The 24,630-nt window shown below is 41.1% G+C and overlaps 1 protein-coding gene across 2 annotated transcripts; it reads left to right on the forward strand.

Moving 5' to 3' along the window:
- The first annotated feature begins 755 nt into the window (after window positions 1-755).
- Window positions 756-23,918, forward strand: itga2b (integrin, alpha 2b). 2 transcript variants are annotated; one of them, XM_044182254.1, is made up of 32 exons: window positions 756-983; window positions 1,716-1,846; window positions 1,938-2,038; window positions 2,860-3,025; window positions 3,340-3,389; window positions 3,717-3,762; window positions 5,505-5,624; window positions 6,064-6,108; window positions 6,242-6,285; window positions 7,295-7,360; window positions 7,433-7,485; window positions 7,607-7,679; window positions 8,230-8,365; window positions 8,752-8,937; window positions 9,028-9,073; window positions 10,262-10,363; window positions 11,233-11,288; window positions 11,382-11,533; window positions 11,632-11,745; window positions 13,323-13,390; window positions 13,827-13,962; window positions 14,100-14,192; window positions 17,280-17,359; window positions 17,485-17,565; window positions 17,656-17,761; window positions 18,817-18,972; window positions 21,950-22,036; window positions 22,274-22,393; window positions 22,476-22,577; window positions 22,665-22,784; window positions 23,472-23,584; window positions 23,871-23,918. In XM_044182254.1, the coding sequence occupies exons 1-31, from the start codon at window positions 817-819 to the stop codon at window positions 23,562-23,564; spliced, it is 3,096 nt and encodes a 1,031-aa protein (XP_044038189.1). In that variant the 5' UTR covers window positions 756-816; the 3' UTR covers window positions 23,565-23,584; window positions 23,871-23,918. The 2 variants fall into 2 exon arrangements, with proteins under 2 accessions (XP_044038189.1, XP_044038187.1); XM_044182252.1 differs by lacking the exon at window positions 23,871-23,918 and having other exon boundaries at window positions 23,472-23,660.
- Window positions 23,919-24,630: the final 712 nt, after the last annotated feature.

Genomic DNA, 24,630 nt, shown 5'->3' on the forward strand with positions numbered 1-24,630 from the left:
TCCTGCTGCCCCAAACACTCACTACAGCACCACATGTGGATTCATCCGCCGCTGGAAATAGTCCCCAACAGATGCTCTGTTTCCTCCTGTTGGTCTGATAGAAACTACAGCGAGCAGCTGTTTGAGGAAACTACTGAGCCTTTTATTAATGGACTATGTTGTTGGTTTGAGTCTAAATATGAGATTTCTTGAATATTAAATTAATATAGAGTAGCCACAGTGATGTTTTAAGGCATTTAGATAAATGTTTCTGGTTTCAGCGACAGTAAACTACATCGTTGTCATCTGGAGATAAAATATTATATAATATTTATATAATATATAAAGATGTTGGATTACACAGATTAGGTAGATCATTGATGTAAATTATTTTGATAAAATTATTTTTGTCTCTGTAAATATTGTAAATAGTCATATTAACAGGACATCGTCATTACTTTGTCTCCGTAATTCTTTGTTCTGGTTTGCCGTGTTACTGTCTTCAGTCCTTTTAATGAAACGATAAAAGTTTGAGGCTTTTCCAGCTGTCAGTATGAAATCAACAGACAGGAGCGAAGTCCATGAACTCACCACAAACGCAGAACAAAATAAAACTCCAGAGAAACAGATTATCAGGCTTTTATTTTTAGCTTTTATCAACAGGAAACAGCAGCACAATGTGGTTAAACTAACATAGCCAGCTGTCAATCATCTGTCAGAGCACACACACAAACACATACGTGCACACACACACACACAGGGGTTTATTTAACTGAGGAAGTGCTTCAGTCTCCACACAGACAGTCCGACAGTGAGACAGATAAACAGACAGGTGGGATGTGTGTCAAACAGACAGGTGGGATGTGTGTGATCAGGTGTGTGTGTGAGCTGCTGTGTGTGAGTGTGTGTATGTGTCTGAACTTGTTGGATGAAGCTGTGATGTTCAGCGGAACGACAGGAAGTCTATTTGGATTCTCTGTTGACTTTCACACCTTCAACAACACGTAAGAACCCTTTAATTATACCTTTAATAAACCCTTAACTAACACCACCAACAAGGGTAAGTTAACTAACTTAACCTAAATAAAATCTACTAACCCATTGACTAACTTCTTACCATCAACCACACATTAACTGCTTAAGAATCTTTAACTAACTAATCCTATCCCTTAACTTACCCATCAAGTAACTTCTTAACACCGGAGCCTTCCTTAACTCTAGTTACCACATGTAAGACTCCTGCTGACTAAAGTAATAATCTGCAGAATGAACATGTATCCAAGCACAGATTAATCATTACTTAAAATATTTGTGTTATTTGTGTTTAATTTTGTCTTTGGGAGAAATAAGGAGTTAAATGCCGAAAGGAGCCACAGAGGTCAAACATATTAATTAGCTGATATTTATAGATGTCAAATAGATGTTGAGGTTTTCAGGGGGTTTTCTAAATCCCGGAGATCTTGACAAGATCTTAACAAACACCTTTAGGTACCCCCTTCTCCTGCTAAGCGCTAAAAATAACATCTGAATTCTTCAGCTGCTGCTCGTTAATGCGGTCCTTGAAGAAGTTCTGGGGTCTCTGAAGAATAATTTCTTGGGTGTTTTTCAAGAAGTTATGTGTTTTTTGTAGAAGAACTTCTGACATCACTGAAGACGTTCTTGGGGTACTTGAGGAGATTAAAGGGGTCAACCCGCATTAGAGACACTTTGATGTGAATGTTCTGTGTCCTCTGCAGGTCCTTTGTTGTCATTGGAGCTCCCAAAGCCAACACCAGCCAATCAGGAGTGACGGAGGGAGGGGGTGTGTTCCTCTGTCCCTGGTCACCTGGCGGCGGGTCCTGTGACATCATCAACTTTGACCTGGAAGGTGAGTTTCTGATTTCTGATCTGTCATTGGTCTCAGTTCCTATCTCTGATGAAGACATTGGTGGATGGACTGATTGTCGTACCTGTCGCAGGTGATGAGGACTACAACAGCGCTGGTCTGTTCTTTCACACCTTTAAGAGTCAGCAGTGGTTTGGAGCTTCAGTTCGATCAGTCAGCAACACACACTTACTGGTGAGAACACACACACACACACACACACACACACAGGCTGGTGAGCAGCCAATCAGGTGACTGAATTTAAACAGGAATATAAACTAACTGCAGCATTAAAGTCAGAAGACTGAATCAGAGTTATGAGTTGCTTCCTCTAATGTAAAAGGAGCTCCACAGTGTAAAGTGCTACTAGCGGTTTGGTTCAGTATTGAATAAGTAAAAACGTCCTGCTTCAAGTCTTGACTTGTTCGGTATTGAACCATAAAGACCTCCATCTTTCCTGAACCCGAACCATAAAAAGTTTAATAATAATGTCATTGCTAAGAGTGGCTATTGTAGGAAAACCAAGAAAATATGTTGCCAGTAAACATTTTGCAGATATCATTATGTTGATAAAAAAACATAATTCGGGCGGTTTTATTTTAAAAAAGGACGTTTTCAACTGAGTCAAATATACAAAGATTTTTGAACTTGAGTGGAAAATTCTTGTGTGTCCTGAAGCTTCATGAACATACAGAAAGGAAACAGTCGGTCTGTTTCTAGCTAGCTTACAGCTAACGTCTGTACAGTCGGTACATTAGCTGTTTGTGGAGAATAAACAAACAATCCAGCGGTTAGATGACACTGTCTGAACACACCTTTAGAGTCTTACTAGTATCTTCACCTTCAGTTTATTAAAAGTGCTCGTCACTCAAAGAGTAGTGGTGCAAAAAACGTTTGTCCTGAGGGTGGCGCTATAGAGTCAAGACCACGAGATCATCCATCTGCCTCTTTTGTGTCGGATGGATGAGAAATCTCTCACTGTTAACCACCTGAGTCTTAATGTGTTTACCTGTCAGGCGTGTGCTCCGCTCTTTCATTGGAACGTTCAGAAGCAAGGGGCGGAATCAGGGAAAACACCTGTGGGGAACTGCCTCCTATTGGACCAGACGACAGGAAGCTCCACCTCCTTCTCCCCCTGCAGAGGAATCATGATGGAGGACAACTACAAACACATGCAAAGCAGTAAGAGTTACAGCTGAAGTTTCGTCGGTCCGTCATTAATGATGACATGCAGCAGTTTACCTGTCACATGATCTCATTAGCTAGCACTGATTTACAGATCACTAATGACACGGTGTCCACCATTTTGAGTGTCTGAGTTCTGAGTGTGTTTAATATATATATATATATATATATAGATATATATATAATGTAAAAAAAAATTACACAATCTGCTCACACAAATCTCACAAAATGCTCACTGTTGAGTGTCTGTTAGAGAGGAAGGAGTGAACGAGTGCAAGCACCAGGTCTCATTTCTCTTTCTTGTTGCCAAGGAAACGACCAGCGCTACTGTGAGGTTGGCTTCAGCGCTGACATCACGAAGGTAAGGTGGTGTTGGGTGGAGTCACTTCTGTTGAAGCTAACTGAGGCTAACGTTTAAGTTGGAGGGTACAGATGAACATTGTGTTCACGTCGCTCACCTGAGGGTTAAAACACTGTTTTAACAATACGTCACTATATCCACTAAACTTGGGTTTCATTACGTTGAATGATGGACTTTGTCTTATGTTGCCATGTTTGTTTGGTTTTCAGACACTCTAAGTCAGATATAAGAGAGTTTCTTAGGTGTCATTATGATATATTAACAAAAAGAAACTCTTAAGATTATTCTGATATGACATGAACACGACATAGTGTGTGTGTGTTGCAGGATGGACGGCTGGTGCTGGGAGCTCCAGGAAGCTTTTATTTCCAGGGTGAGTGGAGACACCTGGAGGCTCAGTGAATGGAAGTGAAAAATATTACATTAGTTAACAAAAGGAGATCCCATAGAATAGCCTAAATGTGTGTGATTTGGTTAAAGAGACAGTTCAGAGATACAGTAGTTTTGGGGAATTTTCAGAATCAGAATCAGAAATACTTTATTCTGAACTGTCTCTTTAACCAAATCACACACATTTAGGCTATTCTATGGGATCTCCTTTTGATAACTAATGTAATATTTTAATAATTAATTATGAATTTTACTGTTTTTCCCACTTTCCCAGAGTCAGAAACTAATAAATGCCTTAGGACAGACCTTTGTTTATGTATTTGGTGTAGACAGCAATATAAGACTATCTTGGCTCAATTGCTGAGTGTCTATGGGATCAAATAACATAATCATTCAATTAAATTTTATTTATATAGCGCCAATTCATAACAGAAGTTATCTCATTGTGCTTTTCCTATAAAGCAGGTCTAGACTGAACTCTTTATAATATTCAAATCATGATCCCATAGGTATCCAGGAATTGAGCAAAACTAATCCAGTTGCTGTCGGCCGTCTGGAGATTTATTGTGTCTCAGTTTGTTGTTAGAGAACAGAAAAGACTGTCTGTTAAAACTGGATTATAACCTTTATTGTAATACCATTTGCTGACTTTGTTTTAACATAACAGGTTTTACAGGATCTGCTGGACAGATTTCGTGGCAAAGTGCTTAAGAAGTGAAATCCTTAAAATTACATTGTTATATGCAGGTTTATTTATTTATATAGTGCCAATTCATAACAGCACTTTTCCTATGGAGCAGGTCTAGACCATACTCTTTATAATATTATTTACAGAGACCCAATAAATCCCACCATGAGCGAGCATTTGGCGACAGTGGCAAGAAAAAACTTCCTTTAAAAGGCAGAAACCTCGAGCAGAACCAGACTCAGGGGGGGTGGCCATCCGCCGCTGCCATGTTAGGTTTTGAGAGAGAGGTTTTGGGGGAGGTACAATGCAAATACCACCTAGAATTTTTAAAATAGTAGAAATGTAATTGTAGTGTTAATATTAATAAATAAATTATTAATAATAATAATAATAATAGCAATGACAGCTAGGACTAATGTCAGTATTAGTAACAGAGCCAATGACAACAACTGTAGCAGCAGTTGTCAAGCAGGAACACGGGGGCAGCAGGTGGCCCACAACCACAGATCCAGACTCTGCAGGAACACGGGGGCAGCAGGTGGCCCACAACCACAGATCCAGACTCTGCAGCTCTGGAGGCAGAAATACCTGCTGAAAGCGACAGAAGGAGAGAGGAGAGAGATGAGAAAGCACAGAACTACGGGAGAGAGAAGATGTCGAGTTAGTAACATGCAGTAATGGGATAAAAATACATACAGACGGAGAGGGAGAGGAGGAGAGACTTGCAGCATAATTAAGGTTGAACCCCGAACCAGCCCTAACTATGAGCTTTATCAAAGAGGAAAGTCTTAAGCCTACTCTTAAATGTGTCTGCCTCTCGAACCCAAACTGGGATCTGATTCCTGATGTATAGCTAGGTTTACAGTGATGATTATTTTTTTCCATGTAGCTTTTCCAGCAAGCTTGTTTACTTCTGCCTACAACTCAGATTAGTCTGTTGGGGAGTGGCCCTGTCTTTACCCACATAGCGCAGTAGATATTATTTTCTACTTGTGACAGTGGGTTCCTTGTTTCCCTGTTGTCCATGTTGATTTCAGGTCAGGTCATCACAGTGGGTGTGAGTGACATCATCAACAGTAGGCAGAGCAACAATCCTATCCATTATGTAACTGGCATCACCCAGTCAGAAGAGAAGGGAGATTATGACCTTTACCGCGGTGAGTAGGGCGAAGGAGGGCTTTTATTTTGAAAGGTACACCTGTGTTGAACTTTACATGAATTCTTCTTTCAGCTCTTACTACATTTCCCAGAATTCAGTAGGAACACTGTGCTCACAACTTTGTTTGTTTTGGTGACACTGTAGCAATATCTTACCCAAACCACAGCTGATTTTTTGACACTTGTTAGTTCAAACAATGAACTCCCCCAAATGAATTCTGCTAACTGGCTACCATTAGCAAATTACAGTGTTAGCTTAAAGGAACAAACTGAATCTAATCAGCTGCTCAGTTGTTGGTTTATCTTTGAAGAACACTTCACACAAACACACCAGTGATGAATGATGTAGGAGATAAAATTAGACAAAAAGACAATAGAGTTCTGTTCTCTAAAATCTGACAGAAAATGACTGAAGTTCTGTGTGTGTCTGTTTGTCAGGGTACTCGGTGGCCAGTGGTCTGCTTACTGGAGACTCCACACCAGGTTATTATAATATAATATTTGTATGTGTGATGATAAGACACTGATGACAAACAGAATCAAATCAATGACATCACAGCAATCGATCAATTAACCATTCACTGATCAATTATTAATGACTGTTTTTGGTTTTCAGATTATCTGGTCGGTGTTCCGAATGACCGAAGCACCGCAGGAACAGTAATACTCTATTTCACTTTTGATACAGCATTGCGGGACTGAGATACACTTTTATATCAGAAATGAGGAAGATCGGTTGAAAAACATGGATGGGAGGTGGATGACCGAACTTTGAGTGCGCAAATATTGAAACGCTGCAGGCTTTGTGATGATAGAACAAGTGTGTGATTGGTTTTAGTCAAGTGACTTTGCTCGGCTTATGAAGCCCAAAACCCGTTCTTTGTTCGTTTGTTGAACCGCTGTGTAAGCTGTGAGACTGGGTTATATTGATAGGAAGCTGATTTTTGGGAGGATTTTCATCTTGAACCTAGTAGTTTGTTCCATCTTTCTCGGTCCTCTTGGAAGGCTGCTAACATTGGTGTGAAATTTATCATAAGTATAAAAGTATTTTAAGTATAAAAGTAATTTAAGTTTTTGGGAAAACAATCTGTCCAATGTCCTTTTTGCTCATTTAATCAAACACTTGTGACCTATATGAGATAAAAGTGTAACATTAGCCTATATGCTGACGACATACTTTTATATTTGACATAACCTCATGTTTCACTGCGTACAGTCCTTGATCTGAAATGCAGCGTCTCCGGCTACTCGGCCACCTGATCAAAACAAAATCTGAAAATATCCCAACTTGGTGATAACTTCAAAATCACAAACAAAATTAAATATTTCAAACAGCTTCAATGACAACGTCCAAATAAATTCAGAAATTCAGTCAAATTAAAATACATTTGAATAATTTAAATATGTCAGTCAGACTAAACTTTCAGTCACAATGACACAGACTAGGTGAGACTTGTGCCTTGTTTAGGTTGAAAATATTGTAAGTTTTGACTATTAGTTTTTACAGATGCTGTTGGTGAATTATATAATACATATTCTTAATCCAGAAAGTAGAAAGAAGGTTATTTAAAAAGTAAAGGGCAAATTAGCCTTCACTGCATCCAAAGTTATTTTATCGCACTCTTGATGTGTTCCCCTGGACTCTAGTTTACTCTCTGTGTGTAAACAGGTGAAGATCTATGATGGCAGGAGCAGTGGATCACTAAGAGTTTACTACAGCTTCCAGGGAGCTCAGGTGAGAGCGTGATGTCATCAAAAACTACCTGATGTGAAAACAACATAGTTACAGTTTGTCTGTCTCCTGTAGGTGGCGTCGTACTTTGGACATAGTGTCGCTGTAGCAGACATCAACAGTGACGGGTGAGAATAGAAAGACAGATAATCATTGGAAACACCATGTTAAGAACTAAATCTCTAATAAATACAACACTATTTATTGTTTTAGGAATAAAGCGAGCACTGTGTTTCTTTCTGTCTGTAGTTTAGATGACGTGTTGATCGGAGCTCCTCTCTTCATGGACAGGGTGAAGGACCAGCTGCAGGAGAGAGGACAGGTACGAAAATATCAGTCCAAGAAAGTTCTTACTCTTCTTCTTACACTTTCAACCAAATTTTCTTCATTCTGTGTCTTTTTCCATGCTGACATGCAGTAAATGAGTAACAGTTATGTTTCCATTTCATATAGTCACACCTGAAAAATCATGTTCACATCTTTTGATGTGAATGAAATGACTGTAATCTACCTGTTGTTCAAAGTGTTGCCCACTGTTTACTCAGATATCAGTGGGTGCTTCTTTTTAACTGCTGGGAGTTTAACTAGTCTGAACAGTCTTTACCAGTCTCTACTAGTCTGAACAAGTCTCAACGAGTCTCAACTAGTCTAAACCAGTATTCATAAACATTTCTTATGGAGTCTCTGCAGTGTACACAGTATTTTTATTTTTTTTCACCATCAGTCATGATAAAATAATAATAAAATACAAAGAAATATATTTATCTGGTTATTTTATGTTTATTGTGTTAACCTCTGCTAATCGCTGTCAGTGTGTTAACTGCTAGTTCTGTTACAGTTTAATACCACAGCTAGTTTTATCATTTTTCTAGGTGGTTTTGTACCTGCAGAGAAGACACACCTCCTTCTCCTCCCAACCTGACCAGTCACTGATTGGCTTCTCTCCGTACGGGCGGTTTGGCTCCGCCCTCGCTGTGCTGGGCGATCTGGACATGGATAGTTACCACGGTAACCAGTTAAACAGTCTGAATGTTCAGAAAATGTTCAGTTGACGTTTACTGACGAGAAATCCAAAATGGTTGACAAGCTGCTAGCTTTAGCTCATCATCTTAGCTACTAGCAATTCGCAGGACTACATGAAAAAGCTATTTTGAGATAGCTGGTTTTATGGTCACTACAAGAATCTAGTGTCTCACACAGCTGGTGGTTCAATTCCTGGCATAGATATGTGTTGTTATTGTGTCTATGTGCCCATGATCAAGAAACTGAACCCAAAACTCATTTGCTTTAACAGCTCCACCACCGTCAGTAAAGAGGCAATAGCTAATAACTATAAGACTGTTAGGTTACCAATGAATGAACAAAACTCACCAACCGTGACTGTCTCTCTCCAGATGTTGCCATTGGGGCTCCCTGGTCAGGTGACAGTGGGCAGGGCCAGGTATTTATTTACATGGGCAACAGTAACGGTTTGTCAGCTACGCCCTCCCAGGTGATTGACAGCCCATTGCCTAGGAGCAGGACGGCATTTGGCTTTACTCTGAGGGGTGGGGTTGATGTTGATGGGAACGGATACCCAGGTACGTTCAGTAGTTCTGCACTAAAGCAAATCATTAATCAGTAATTAATAATCAATGCCTCCTCTGACACCTGTCTGTGTGTGTTTGTAGACCTGCTGGTTGGAGCGTGGGCTGCAGACCAAGCTTTTGTCTACAGGTAGGAGGCCATTAAACCTAAAGAGTCATTTTTAGAGCCCTGAAGAGGTCGCAAAGTTCTTGCCCACCATAAAGCAGTGGCAGGCAAATAGCGGCCTGTGGGCCAATTCTGGCTTTTCCCTTAGTTTTCCCTTTTAGATTTTATAACAAACTTTCATGTTTGTTATTAAAGGACTTTCACCCAGGAGACCGTTATTCGAGTCCTGTGTGAAACCAAAAGCTAATTATTTCTAAGTAACGTACGTAAGTGAACTTGCGTAACACACTTAAATTACGTCATGTACGAAATGTAATTTATGTAACATACTTAAGTTACGTGAGGTATGTAACATAACTTATAATGTTTTCCTAAGCCTAACCAGGTAGTTTTTGTGCTTAAACCTAAGAAAGTTGTTTTTGTGCCTGAACCTAAACAAAGTGTGACTGTTTACAATGTTAACCACGACACATTTATTTTGAAAGTCTGACCGGACATGGTATGGTTATTATAGCTAACTTGACTGCGGAGCCCTGTGCATGTAGAAATGACAGAGGGGTACCTACCGCGTCATATTTTGAAACATAGGGCCACTGACCAAGCGGCAGTATTTGACGTGTTGGGAGTGAGAACGTGTTGCTCAAACACAAACAGGTGGCATACTCAGAAAAGGCAAAGGCAACAACAACAGCTCTTTCTTTCAACCAGAAATGAAGCAGGTCCTATTTATTGTGTGTAAACAACCTGTCAATAACAAGTCTACAGCAGTGCAAAACAAAGCATACATTTGAATGTAGTGAACATCAATATACAGTAATTCTGCTGTAACTGTTAGCACGAACTTACTGAAGGGAAAATGACCTGAACTCGGATGCAGTCTTACAACAACCAGATTTATAAATCTGTTGTATTCTTAAATTACATAAAATACTCAAAAATAACAACCTCAACATTTATAAAATTAATAAAATTCATGAGGGAGTTTTGACAAGGTTACACAGCGTTAAGGCTACTACGATGTCTAGCACCTTTTCACAACTACAAGTGGTGCAAAAACAGAGAATTGGTTGCTTAATATCATCATTTAAGTTCCCCCCTCACCTCCAATTCGGAAACTGCCCATCAGAAGTTAACCTCAGCATCATCACTACTCTCTAACATCATCTAATAATAATGTCACTAAAAATAAAAGAAATTTGTTTGTGTATTCAGATCCCGAGCAGTGATCCGGTCCAGAGTTTCTCTCTCTCTGCTGCCGGACTTCCTGAATCCAGATGTCAACCTGTGCCATCGAGAAAACACACCTGTGTCCTGGTAACTAACTAACTAACCACACACACATTAATGAACCATATTTTAAGGAAAATAAAGGTTGAACAAACATTAACAAACTATTTTACCAAACTAACATTTTAAAGGCTTCATCAGTATGTTTTAATGTAAATTGTGTGTGTGTATGTATAAACTGACTAATATGTTATTAATGTTGTTGATGAATATATCGTTTGTAACTTAAATTAGAGAAACACATTGAGGGGTTTGAACTGTAGAGGTCTTGCGTGATACTTCAAGAGATTCCAGAAGTGAAGGAAAGAGTTCTTGGGTACTCTCACTGTTCTGAGTTCTGCTGTGCTCGGTGGCTCTTTGGAGGTTTTGGGGTGGTCAAGAGGGATTATAGAGTACTTAAACGAGTTATGTGATTCTTCATAAGGCTCCTGGTGTCCTTGTCATGGTTTTCAGAGTTTTGGTTTGCTCAACATGGATCCTAAGGTACTCAAAGAGATTCCAGATGTCTATCGTGGGGTTCACTGACAGATCATTTGTGGCACAGAGATTCTAACATTCCTTGAAGGCAATCCAGGATCTTTGAAAGACTTCATTCATCATATGGCTTCTTGTCAGGGTTCTAGGGTGTGTTGAACGAGTTTTGGGATCCCGATTTGGGATTAAAAGGATTCAAGGGATTCCTTTATGTTACAGGATTCTTTAAAAAAAAAAAAAAAACTCTTGGGTACCTGAAGAGTCTGGGGTCTTTCAAAGACTTCTGTGGTTCTTCATAGGCCTCCATAGGTCTCCTTGACAGGGTTCTGCGGTGTGTTGAAAGAGTTTTGCATGTCAATACTGTGACAGCTTTTAAAGACTGAAATGAAAAATGTTTTCATTAAAGAAAACTTTCTCCGCAGTTTTGTCATCCAGATGTGTGTCTACGTGTCTGGTCACAGAATTCCTCAGGAGACAGGTAAACAACACCTCACAGGTTTGTATCATTTACATAAAATCTTACTTATACTGAGCTTGTTCTTTCTGTCTGCCTGCTGATTGGCTGAGGCAGCACTGGGGGTGGAGCTACAGCTGGACAGGATGAAGCAGCCAATAGCAAGACGGACTCTGTTGCTGTTGACCAATCAGCCGCAGGATATGATGAAGCTGATAGTTCAGAGGGAGGTGGGCGTGGCCTGCATTAATCAGACTGCCTACCTGAGGGTGAGTGACATAAAAAAAAAAACAATAAGAAGAAAAACAAACAGAGTCACACCTGTGTGTGTGTGTGTGTGTGTGTGTGTGTGTGTGTGCGCGCGCAGCCTGCAGAGGAGGTTCGGGATAAGTTGAGTCCGATCTTCATCACTGTCGATATCAGCCTCCTCAACCGTACCCAGCGTGCTTTGCTGCATGGACAGACACACGCTGCTGCACAGGTGAGTCTGAGACACACACACGCATACAAACACACGTTTGTACTTCTAAACTTGTGAGGACTGTCAATGTGTTAACCTGCACTGGGAATTTAAACATCATGTAAACCATAAACAGTTTTCCGTAATTGCGGGAAGAATTAGAGAAAGCTGATTTCAACCGGGGAGATGAACGTAGAGATCATTGAGATAAGATATACATTAATGTCCCACAGGGAAATTTGTCTTGGGCTTCAAGCTGCTGCATCACATAACACACTTGCCAACAATGTCTCAATGTACATATACACACAGAACATAGATCATACATAGAGACACTCATGCATAAACATGCTTAAATTCACATGTTGAGTGTACTTGTAGCATTGCATCCTTGTATTCAAAATAATTCCATCCAAAAAGCCCCATTCAGACAGGATGGACATCAGGGGGAGGTGGGGGGTGAAATCTTCACTCTGTAATTTAACTCATCGTTCAGGGCGACATTTTAACCCTGGTGAAATGACGGGATCTGGTCTGTAACAGACATTCAGCAGGACAGAGACTAAAGCCTCCCCTGGGGGGCACCGGAGAGTTGAGGGGGAGGCCAAGAAACTGCAGGAGGTGAATTATCAGAGTCATAACTCAGTCAGCTCTGAACACACAGACATGAAACACATATCGAATCATTCAGTGTGACTTATACTTCCAGAGGAGATCATCGTCTCTGATGTCCGTCCAGAATAAGATAGAACTTTATTAATCCTGAACGACATTCTTGATAATTAAATTATGACATAAGAATAAAAAACGATAGAGCAATAAATGTAAATAAAGAGTAAATGCTAACACCGGGAGTGCCTAATAGAATAACAATAAAAGTCAGATAAATTAGTAAAATAAAATAAAATTAAAAATGTGATAAAAAAACAATAGACAGTAAGAAAAAACAAAACAATGTTCTGGAATCACATTCCCGGGAATCCAGTTCTAAGTCATGGCTGGTCCTGTTATTATATATTATTGCACATGATATTGATATTGATACATTAAGTGTCCAGAAACCAGCTGAGACAGCAGAGAAGAAAGCGTCTGCAGAACCTGCCTGAGAATCCTGCTGTTTCTAAGTTTCCTTCAGTCTCACAGTGATCCAGAGACAGCTGTCTGTCCGTCCACGGGTCCACTGCAGACAGGAGCTGCTGACTGCTGGTTCGGCTGCTCTGATGGGACAGTCTGACTACATGTCAACACATACAGGCAAAATTTGACTTTTGTATGAAAATGGAAGAAGTGAAAACTGTTGTTGCATCTGATAGATGCTAACATGCTAACAACATGCCGACAGAAAACATTAAAGCCATCAGGAGAGCGAGACCCTGTAAAAGTTCATCAGATGGTCTGTTGTGATGTCAGCTGGTCGGTACTCCAGAACGATGAGTTAAAGTACTGAGAAGCATGTTCATCAGTAAATAATAAAGTCAGGCATGTATATGTGGTTTTTACAGTGAGCAGGTTACTACAGTGCAGGTAAACACCCTCTTCAATTACCTGCCTAACCTGGCTTCTGGATATTGTGTGTGTGTGTGTGTGTGTGTGTGTAGACCAGGATCATTCTGGACTGTGGAGACGACAACATCTGTGTTCCCGACCTGAAGCTGAGCGCTGAGCCGTGAGTCATCAACAAACACACTGCATCATGAATAAACTTTAACAATTAACTTTATTAATAAAAACTAAGATCATTATTAACAACAAACAAAAAATATTACCTGCAACAAACAAACATCAGACATTATCAACATGGAATTAATGATTACAAACATCCACAGTCGTCATTGTCAGCAGAATATCTGAATAGAAAACAGAAGAATGCAGTAGAAGGCCATAAATGACACTAGAGTAGAAGCAGAAGTTCAATTAGAGGAGAGGAGAAACGAGTAGAGTGAGGTAGCTCACAACAAAATACAGCGGAGTAGAATACGTTTTTAATTCTGCTTGATGATAAACGAGTCAGATTCAGCTTCTACTGTTTGTTTCCACTGGAATCTACTGCAGTGTGTATTTCTGTGTGTGTGTGTATTTCTGTGTGTGTGTGTGTGTGTTAGTGTGTCGGACAGTGTGTTGGTCGGTGAGGATCAGACGGTGTTGTTGTCGGTGTCGGCAGAGAATAAGGGTGAAGGAGCGTACGAGGCCGAGCTGGTGGTCCGAATCCCCGAACACACACACTTCCAGAGCAGCCAGGTAACATGCACACACACACACACGTTTGTTTCAGTATACTCGTGGGGGACAGTCATTGACATAATGCTTCTTCCCCCCCACACACACACAGAGATTCATATTCATAATATTTATTCAGTTTTCTTTGTGGTCCGCAGGGTGTTAACAGACTGGTGTGTGTTCAGAGGAAGGAGAATCAGACAGTCATTGTGACCTGTGACCTCGGCAACCCCATGAGACAAGGACACACAGTAACACAAACACACACACACACACACACATACACTCATTAAGACTGTCAGGTGTCTTTTTTAAATCATACGTGTCAGTTAGTAGAACATAGTTCTGTTCTTTAATTTCTTGAAAATCATCACCAGTCATTTACCATTCTATATATTGGACACTTCTACAGTGAACACTGAGAGGAGATTGTTGGTTCATGGGAATGAAGGCAGAGTGAGACTGCACTGATATATTAGACCAGTTGTTCCCAAACAACATGAACCTGGACATCATGCATTGATACTTTGAGTTACGTTAAAGCTAGAGGGCGGGACTTTTACATATAAATAAACATCCCTTACATTCGAGCCCTTGTTGTCAAACGAGTTCACACAATGCTGATTAACCCTGTCACCTCCAGGTAAATCTCTCTGTATTTCGCAGTATAAACTTTTTAATTTTTTTAATCTGATGTCTGTGGCGACATTCACGCCCTGGTGCACCGGTAATGATGTGTTTTTACGTCAACCAGCAATGATTGATTTGCCAGAAGGGAAGCAACCCAGAGTCATGTAAAGAGCTCCGCGATCTGCCATTACTGTAAAAACAAAAGGTCCATTGGAGAGGATGTTTATTTTTGAGCTGTTTATTGTGTTTATTATGATTGTATAGTTTGTATTAATATGCTTTGGTAACCTTGTATGCAGTCACGCCAATATAGCCACTTGAATTGAAATTAAACGGAGTTGACGCCACTCACTCTTTACAAATTTATGTTTGATGCTTGTTTCTTCCATTTTTAGAATCAGAAATACTTTATTGATCACCGAAGGGAAACTCTTTGTTACAGCAGCTCGCCTTTACGTCAGTGCACACAGGAGAAAGTACTAGCAAACAATATAATACACTATAAAAACTGGTCAGAAAATAAATTAAGTACCAGGTGGGTATAAGTATAAAATAAAATAAGTGTGAAGTACCAAGTGGGTTTACCAGTTGATGATTATAATATGGTATAATAATACAATGTAATAATATAAGTAATAAGTAGTAGTGCAATGTGATATGTTTGAAAACTTGATATAAAAATATAGTTCATGTAAATGGTGTCTGCTCTGATTGAACAGTTGTTTTCTGATGTAGTCGCTGTACTACACAAGAGGAAGTTGTTCACTTCCTGTTGCACAGTTTGATTCTCGAGTACAGAAGAGCTGAGCTCTTTTGAGAGAGAGAGAGAGAGAGAGAGCATACAGTAGCACAATGCAAATTCCACATTGAATGTTTTAATAATAATAATAATAATGTAATGGTGGTGGTAATATTAATAAAATAATAATAGTAATAATAATGATAATAGTAGTAAGACTGATAAAAATAATTGTAGTAGCAGTTGTCGAGCAGGAACACGGGGGCAGCAGGTGGCCCACAACCACAGATCCAGACTCTGCAGCTCCGGAGGCAGAAATACCTGCTGAAAGCGACAGAAGGAGAGAGGAGAGAAACGAGAAAGAACAGAACTACGGGAGAGAGAAGATGTTGAGTTAGCAACATGCAGTAATGGGATAAAAATGCATACAGATGGAGAGGGAGAGGAGGAGAGAGGAAAGAGGTGCATCATGGGAAGTCTCCCGGCAGTCTAGGCCTATAGCAGCATAACTAAGGGATGGTTCAGGACTCACCCAAGCCAGCCCTAACTATAAGCTTTATCAAAGAGGAAAGTCTTAAGCCTACTCTTAAATGTGGAGATGGTGTCTGCCTCCCGAACCCAAACTGGGACCTGGTTCCACAGGAGAGGAGCTTGATAACTGAAGGCTCTGGCTCCTGGTCTAATTTTGGAGACTCTAGGAACCACAAGTAACCCTGCATCCTGGGAGCGCAGTGTTCTAGTCGGGTAATAAGGTATTATGAGCTCTTTAAGATACGATGGTGCCAGACCATTAAGAGCTTTGTAGGTGAGGAGAAGGATTTTAAATTGTATTCTGGATTTTACAGGGAGCCAGTGCAGAGAAGCTAATATTGGAGAAATATGATCTCTTTTCCTAGTTCTTGTCAGTACACATGCTGTAGCATTCTGGATCAACTGGAGAGTCTTAAGGGACTTATTTTGGGCAGCCTGATAATAAGGAACTGCAATAATCCAGCCTAGAAGTAACAAATGCATGCACTAGTATTTCGGCATCATTTTGAGACAGGATGCGCCTGATATTTACAATTTTGCGTAGGTGAAAGAAGGCAGTCCTTGAAGTTTGTTGCATGTGGGAGTTAAAGGACAAATCCTGGTCAAAGATAACTCTGAGGTTCTTTACGGTGGTGCTGGAGGCCAGGGCAATGCCATCTAGAGCAACTATATCTTTAGATAATGTGTCTCGGAGAAGTTTGGGGCCAATTACAATAACTTCAGTTTTATTAGAGTTTAACATCAGAAAGTTGCAGTTCATCCAGGTTTTTATGTCCTTAAGGCATGCCTGAAGTTTAGCTAACTACTTGGTTTCATCTGGCTTTGTCAATAGATATAATTGGGTATCATCTGCATAGCAATGAAAGTTTATGGAGTGTTTCCTAATAATATTGCCTAGAGGAAGCATATATAAGGTGAATAGAATCGGTCCAAGCACAGAAACTTGTGAACTCCGTGACTAACTTTGGCGTGCATGGAGGATTCACCGTTAACATGTACAAACTGAGATCTATCTGATAGATAGGTTTTAAACCAGCTTAGTGCGGCTCCTTTAATGCCAATTCAATGTTTCAGTCTCTGTAATAGGACGCGATGGTCAATGGTGTTGAATGCAGCACTAAGATCTAACAAGACAAGTACAGAGATGTCCTATAGGCGTGTGGTCCAGTAATAGCAGTTCAAAAGTTATTAAATAATGGTCCGATAAAGAAGGATTCTGTGGAAAGACTATTATATGTTAAATTTCAATGCCATATACCAGAACAAGGTCGAGGGTGTGGTAAAACAGTGAAACAGTGGGTTTATGTACACTCTGACTTCCCCTTGTTGTGTCTCTGTAGCTCAGCTGCAACAGCTGCTTCCATTCAGCCTGTCAGTGTCCCAGTATTTGTCTGTGTGAACATCCCATCTGTCTGATTGTCTGTCTCTTTTTCTGTAGCTGCAGACAGGTCTTCTGTTCAGTGTCGGCCATCTGGAGGAGGTGGAGAGTCACATCACCTTCAACCTCAGAATCAGGAGGTACAAACTGTCTCTCTGCCTGTCTGTCTCTTATTAGTTTAAATGTTATTATCGTAGAAAAGGTTTCATGTGATGTTATTGTTAAAACAGCTGTTGTTTGACCTGTTTGTCTTTCTGTCTCTAAGTAAGAACACAGTGAATCCAAACAGTAACGAGGTCACAGTTGAAGTTCAGGTGAAAGCTGAGGCGACGCTGGAGATCAGAGGGTAATGAATCAATCATCTGAGATCTGTGTCTTTGTTAAACATCAGTCAATCTACAGACTGAACATGATGATGTCATCTCTCTGTTTCCAGGGGTTCCTCCCCTCCAGAAGTTGTCCTGCCCCTCTCTGACTGGCAGCCTGCAATGCATCCTGGGAGTTTAGAGGAAGTGGGTCCACTGGTGGAACATGTTTATGAGGTGAGGCAGGTTCTGTTACCTCACAGCTGAGACTAACTTGAACTTAGAAGAAAGAAATCCACAGACCACACTGTTAATGATGAGAAAGACTAATGAGGCTAACAAGCTAGCAAACAAGGTCAGAACTATTGATTACAATTAGAAAGTTGGCTAGTTTGATCATTGGTTTGAATGAGGAAGGCTAACTAGGCTATCTGTCTGAAAATCCCCACCTTACTGTCACAGAGGGGTCCCTTTGACCCTGGGACCCTGGAAGCAGTAACTCCTATTCCCAGGTGAGGGGCCAGACTAAAAGTGGTGCACCTCTATCACCTCTATGAATCTGAACCTTCTAGTTGAAGTAATCTCGCCCGGATTAAGTATACCTCCTGGTACTAGGCCTGGGAAAGGAGCTACAGGTGGGCCTATATCTGGCCATCCTGGTTGGGCAGAGCCCAAAGAAGTAACATGGAACCACAACCATGTGGGCCCATGACCTAAAAGGGCAGGAAGGGGAGGTCAGGTGTGCTGCCTGGCGGTTAACAAACATGCTGACCTTGGTGTGTTGGACCCTGGCTGTAGGGATCTGGAATGTCAGACCTCCAGTGGGGAAGATGCTGGTGCAGGAGATATAGTTTGGCTGACCTGTTCCATCTCTCTGGAACCAAACTCCTGGATAGGACCTGGACTTGCTCCTAGGAGTCTCTTTGGGACTCACAGTTTGTAGTTCGATTGGGGGACTTCAGTAATGGAGAAACCTGGAGGGGGGTTACTGGTAGGAATGACCTGCTTGATCTCAATCTGAGGTGTTTTGTTAGGAGGAGGTCTAGTCTACCTTGGTTAGCCTGCTGCCACTGTGAGCTGGGTAAGTGCTTGAAAATGAATGGCTGTATTAAGAACTAACCTAGCTAGACCTGCTGTTAACAATAAGGAAGCTAACTGATGCTAACTTGTTGCTAACTCTTTTAGCACTAGTTGGATGCTACATGCTAACCTGAAAGTCACTGCAGACAGATAAGACTGAAAATATCGATAATATTGATGATATTGCTGATATTGATGATCTTGGTTTGTAGTTGAGGAACCGGGGTCCTACTGCGATCAACGCCCGGCTGATGGTGGACTTCCCCTCCACCTGGCGACATCACTTCCTGCTCTACGTCTTCTCCAACGCCTTCGAAGAATCACTGAGCTGCCAAACCCTGAACGCATCGCAGATAGACCCGTTCAAGGTCCAAAACCTCTGTCTGTCTCTCTCTGACCTGTAAATTTACTGGCATGAACAAAAACATGTTGCCAAAGTAGTTTACAGAAGATTCACAGATATTAAATATTTCATATATTAAATACACAGGTGTCACATATGCAGGTTCTAAATTATACTGATACAGACCAGGTTAGGGCTGTTTCCCTGTCGTGGAAATCTCTTACTGAAGAGAACTTCTCACAGTGGAGGAGGAGGAGCATCTCTGTCTCTACCTGTCGAGCAGTGACCACATACACGCTCCTCTCTGGGCAGCCACGTCTGTCTGTATCTTCCTGTTTCTGCTGCCAGTTGGTATCTCACTGAGCCTGTATGTGGTCAGGATCAGTCTCTGTTTGGTATCTCACTGAGCCTGTATGTGGTCAGGATCAGTCTCTGTTTGGAGATACTCAGCCAATTTATATTCTGTTTAGAGTCAAATAACAATTTACTCTATTTTGGCTTTTTGTTTCATGCCGCCAATTTCATAATATAGATCTTTTTACTGATTCATAATTAGTTTAATTCTCTTGTGTTTTGAATCAGTTCTGATGGGAGCCTGGTTGGTTAGCTGACCCGTCTCTCTGACCTCGCTCTGTCATTTTATTTTATTTTTTTTAATTCACTGTGCTTTATTGGCATGAATGTAAAAAAGACAATATTGCCAATAATAATGATGAGATTAAAAGAAACGCAATTAATAAAATCAGGAAAATAGCAACATTTGCTCTGATTGTGACAGACTGTGTGTGTCAGTACCTGGACTGTGGAGGGTCTGGGTGGTTGTGTGCTTAGCTCCCATATTAGACCCTCCATCACGCAGTGAGTATCAGAGCAAGGAATTATTCAAAATTACCAAATAATTAAAGTATTTACAGAATTATAATTAACTAAATTATAACATAACCTGGTTTTAATAGAAAATATCATTCAAATATTTATAAATCAAATAATATTTGTCAGGTTTTAATAAACCAGATAAATTATGGGCCTACCAACCAGGGTGACTGATATAAAAACATTTTTTTTTAAATAAGTCATAGTTGTGTTTGTCAGATTCCACTGGCTGTCCTCAGGTCGACACATGAGGGGATACATTTTGCTGTGATCATCTCATATTTGGGAGTTTCTCTGTTTATGTTTTCATATTCATATGTATTCATATTCCTCTGGCAGCCAGCTCTGTCTGTGCCGACCCTTCTCTACAGCCAGAGAGTGTAGTGTTTTAAGAAAGCTCAGGACCCAAAAGCAGGACTCAGACGAGGACTCAAAGTTCAACCAGTTTATTTCACACACAGATAGCAGAGTGGCTCGAGTGTAGACTGAGATCTCAGTGGTGTTGTCTGCTTTGGCAGGCTTGAGTTGACACAAAGTCCAGGCAGGCAGGTTCGTAGGCAAACGGTACACAGGTGTGTATGATCCTGAGGCACAAGGAGAAACACAGGTTACCAGGATCAAAGACACGAGGAAACAACAGGACAAAGACTTGGCCGTGTGTCTGTACCCCTTAGGTTAACTGAAGATCTGGCCGGGTTAGGAGTTTGTACTGAGGTCAGATCATTTGCTAATGTGAAGTCTCTTTTTAGGGTCAGATAACATTTAAATTTACTCTTACTTTATTTGGTTGGTTGATAGTTTGGTTTGGTCTGATTGGGTCGGTGTTGTGGTTCTGAGGCTGTCTGGACAGAGTCTTAGGACCAGCTGGCTGAGGGGGCTCTTCTCTGGCTTCAGCTCCTGACAGGTCTGGACTGTGTGATGGTTTGTCTGGGGGGCACGTGTTGGCCCGAGTTCTGCTCTACAGGCTGTTTGGCGTGTTTCGCTGGACCTGCAGGATGTTCTTACAGAACGATTCTATCATTGTTTGTCCCATTTGTCAAATTCATGATTTAGTTTTGGTCCCCAGGTCTCACTGCCATAGAGGATTATAGGTTCTAACACAAACTGGAACGTTTGTAGCCAGATTTAATATTTCTTCTAATTGGACAGAAAGCTCTTCTCGCTTTGTCTCTGAGGTCTTTCACAGCCATGTTGCTTATGTTGAGGCCAAGGTATGTGTAGTTTTTTGTGTTTGTTAACGTGATTTCTGGATTGCTTCTGAAAGACCATTGTTTTTGTTTTTGTTTGTAAATCACCTGCGTACAGGTGACCGCTGATCTGTCATTCAGGGTGAGGCCAGGTGACGTGGAATTGATTTGCCAGTTCGTTGATTGAAGATCAATACACAGATTGAAGAGAACTGGTCTGAGATTGCACCCCTGCCTCACCCACGGCCCTGCGAGAAGAAGGCTGTTTGTCTCCAGTCTTTTATATTTTATAGTTTTTTATAGTCTTTTATTTGCTTTTTGTATGTCCTTAATCAAATCATATGTTTTCCCCCCAATGCCATTTTCAATTGGCCAATAGAAAAGCTCCTCATGCCGAATCGAAGGCTTTTCTGACGTCAACGAAACAGGCGGAGACCTTTCTTTTCTTTGTTTACTTCCTGATCAGTTAAAGTGTGGAGGGTAAACATATGGGCTGTTGTGAGGGAGTTCGGCAAGAATCCAATTTGGCATTTGTGCAAATCATTGTGGTTATTAAGAAAATTGGCAATTCATTTATTAAGGATGTAGCAGAATATTTTTCCCAGGTGACACAGATCCGCGGTAGGTATTTGGGTCCTATTAATCTCCGGATTTATGAATTGGGGTTATTACACCTTTGTTCCAGCTGATAGAACTGTATTGATGAGTCTGAGTACGGCCAGTTTGATTTCATGCTCTGAGTATTTGATCATTGTGTTCAGATCCACAAGCCTTTTTTGTTCTCAAGGATCGGATGATTTCCGCTAGTTCTTGTTCTGCTATTGGCTAATCGAGAGGGTTCGGGTTGTTTTTCATCACCGTCTCCAGAGTTTTCATTTAGTGTATATATTGTCTCTCTCTCTCTGACCCGTCTCGCTCTCCCACCTGTCTGTCTCTCTGCAGCTGGCTGGTAACTCCTCCAGTGTTTCTGTAGTTTCTCAGTTGATCCAGCAGGAGGAGACAAACTCACACAGTCAAACTGTTCATGTGGTAAATATACAGTACAACATTATTATTATTATATTACTGTTATATAAAGTATATTACATATTACCATATGACCATGATCATATATTTTACATTATTATAAGCGTAAACTCAATAACAATAATGTATTATATGTTATGATGATAGTACCTGTGGTAAATATAGTACAATTAATATATTATGTATAAATATATATGGTGTATATTTATTACTATAATAATATTTGATTTGCGAGTGTAGAACTGCAGCAGCAGTGAGACGGGGTGTGTCAGGTTCGTGTGTGATGTCACGGCATTGGGGCGGGGCTTCAGTGCTGTCGTACGAATCTCGGCCCGACTGTGGACGCACACACTTACAGAGGTACATGCACACTCACTCACACACACACACACACACACACACAGAGGTGATGGTGATGATGTCATCCTGCTTCTTTCTACAGACTCCCTACCTGAACTATGAGCTTGTGTCCTCCGCCTCCTATGATGTCATCAACGCATCTTCAAAGGTCCAGCCGCTGCTGCTGCCGAGTGGACAGACACAGGTATGTACACACACACACACACACACACACACTTCTGTGGTGAGTTCAGGTGTTGAAGACTGTGTGTGTGTGTGTGTGTGTGTGTAGACTCAGCTCAGTGTGCTGTGGCGTCCTGAGGGAGAGAAGGACATTCCTATTGGCCACATCATCCTGTCAATCATCTCTGGACTCCTCCTCCTGGGCGTGCTCTGCTTCATTTTCTGGAAGGTAACAATCAATCAATACATCTATTGTCATATCAGAAACTTAAGTGTTTTATAAACCCTTAGTAAACCACGATAATGTGGTTTTAAGGAGAGATCAAAGCATTTATTTAGTGTTTATTAATGTATTTATTAACAACTAAAACTCATATGAAACATTATATTATATATATTTGACTCTTTTTTGTAAAATGTTTAAAACACAGTATAAAATAGCTGTAATTATATACTTTATAATGATGTATGATTATGCACATGAACACGTGGCGTTACACATACAGTAAGACAAGAGTCCTTATATCGGCTTACATATTATTATTATTATATTATTATTATAGTAATAAACATGTAATAAATGGTTTATGTACTAATTATACATTCTCAACCCACATGATCTAATAATCGTATTGCATTTTATTTTTATGCTGCTGTGCCAACACGTTCTCGCTCTGAGCGTCAAGCGCAGCAGCTTGGTCAGTGTGCGTAGAGCGCCGCCTCTCTGGCGTCATGTGCTGACGTCTGCTGACGCAGTATAAGCGTCTGAGGAGGGAGGGGCCGTAGGTCACTCAGGGCGCCGCTGTTGGCTTCCCGTGGGATTTCTTTTTATGGAAGGGAGTCTCGTCACAACGAAGCCGTGATTATGGTCATGTGACTGTTAACGTAATGTGTGTGTGTGTGTGTGTGTGTGTAGCTGGGTTTCTTTCAGCGTACTCGCCCCCCCACTGATGATGATGATGATCATGAAGAGCAGCAGCTGGCTGAGGAGAGTCACGTGACTGAATAACACACACCCACACACACACGCTGTAACACACACACACACACACTGTAACACACACACACACACACTGTAACACACACACACACACGCTGTAACACACACACACACTGTAACACACGCTGTAACACACACACACTCACACAGACACACACACACACACACACTGTAACACACACACACGCTGTAACACACACACATACACACTGTAACACACACACACACACGCTGTAACACACACACATACACACTGTAACACACACACACACACGCTGTAACACACACACACACTGTAACACACACACACACACACTGTAACACACACGCTGTTACACACACACACACGCTGTAACACACACACACACACACTGTAACACACACACACACACGCTGTAACACACACACACGCTGTAACACACACACACACTGTAACACACACACACACTGTAACACACGCTGTAACACACACACGCTGTAACACACACACACACTGTAACACACACACACACACACTGTAACACACACGCTGTAACACACACACATACACTTACACAGACACACACACACACACACACTCACGCAGACACACACGCTGTAACACACACACGCTGTAACACACACACACTCACACAGACACACACACACACATGCTGTAACACACACGCTGTAACACACACACATACACTTACACAGACACACACACACACACACACTCACGCAGACACACACGCTGTAACACACACACGCTGTAACACACACACACTCACACAGACACACACACACACACATGCTGTAACACACACGCTGTAACACACACACATACACTCACACAGACACACACACTGTAACACACACGCTGTAACACACACACTGTAACACACGCTGTAACACACTCACACACACACACACACACTGTAACACACACACACGCTGTAACACACTCACACACACACACACACTGTAACACACACACACGCTGTAACACACTCACACACACACACACACACTGTAACACACACACACGCTGTAACACGCACACTGTAACACACGCTGTAACACACTCACACACACA

The sequence above is a fragment of the Siniperca chuatsi genome, linkage group LG21, assembly GCF_020085105.1.
Source record: "Siniperca chuatsi isolate FFG_IHB_CAS linkage group LG21, ASM2008510v1, whole genome shotgun sequence".
Taxonomy (NCBI): Eukaryota; Metazoa; Chordata; class Actinopteri; order Centrarchiformes; family Sinipercidae; genus Siniperca; species Siniperca chuatsi.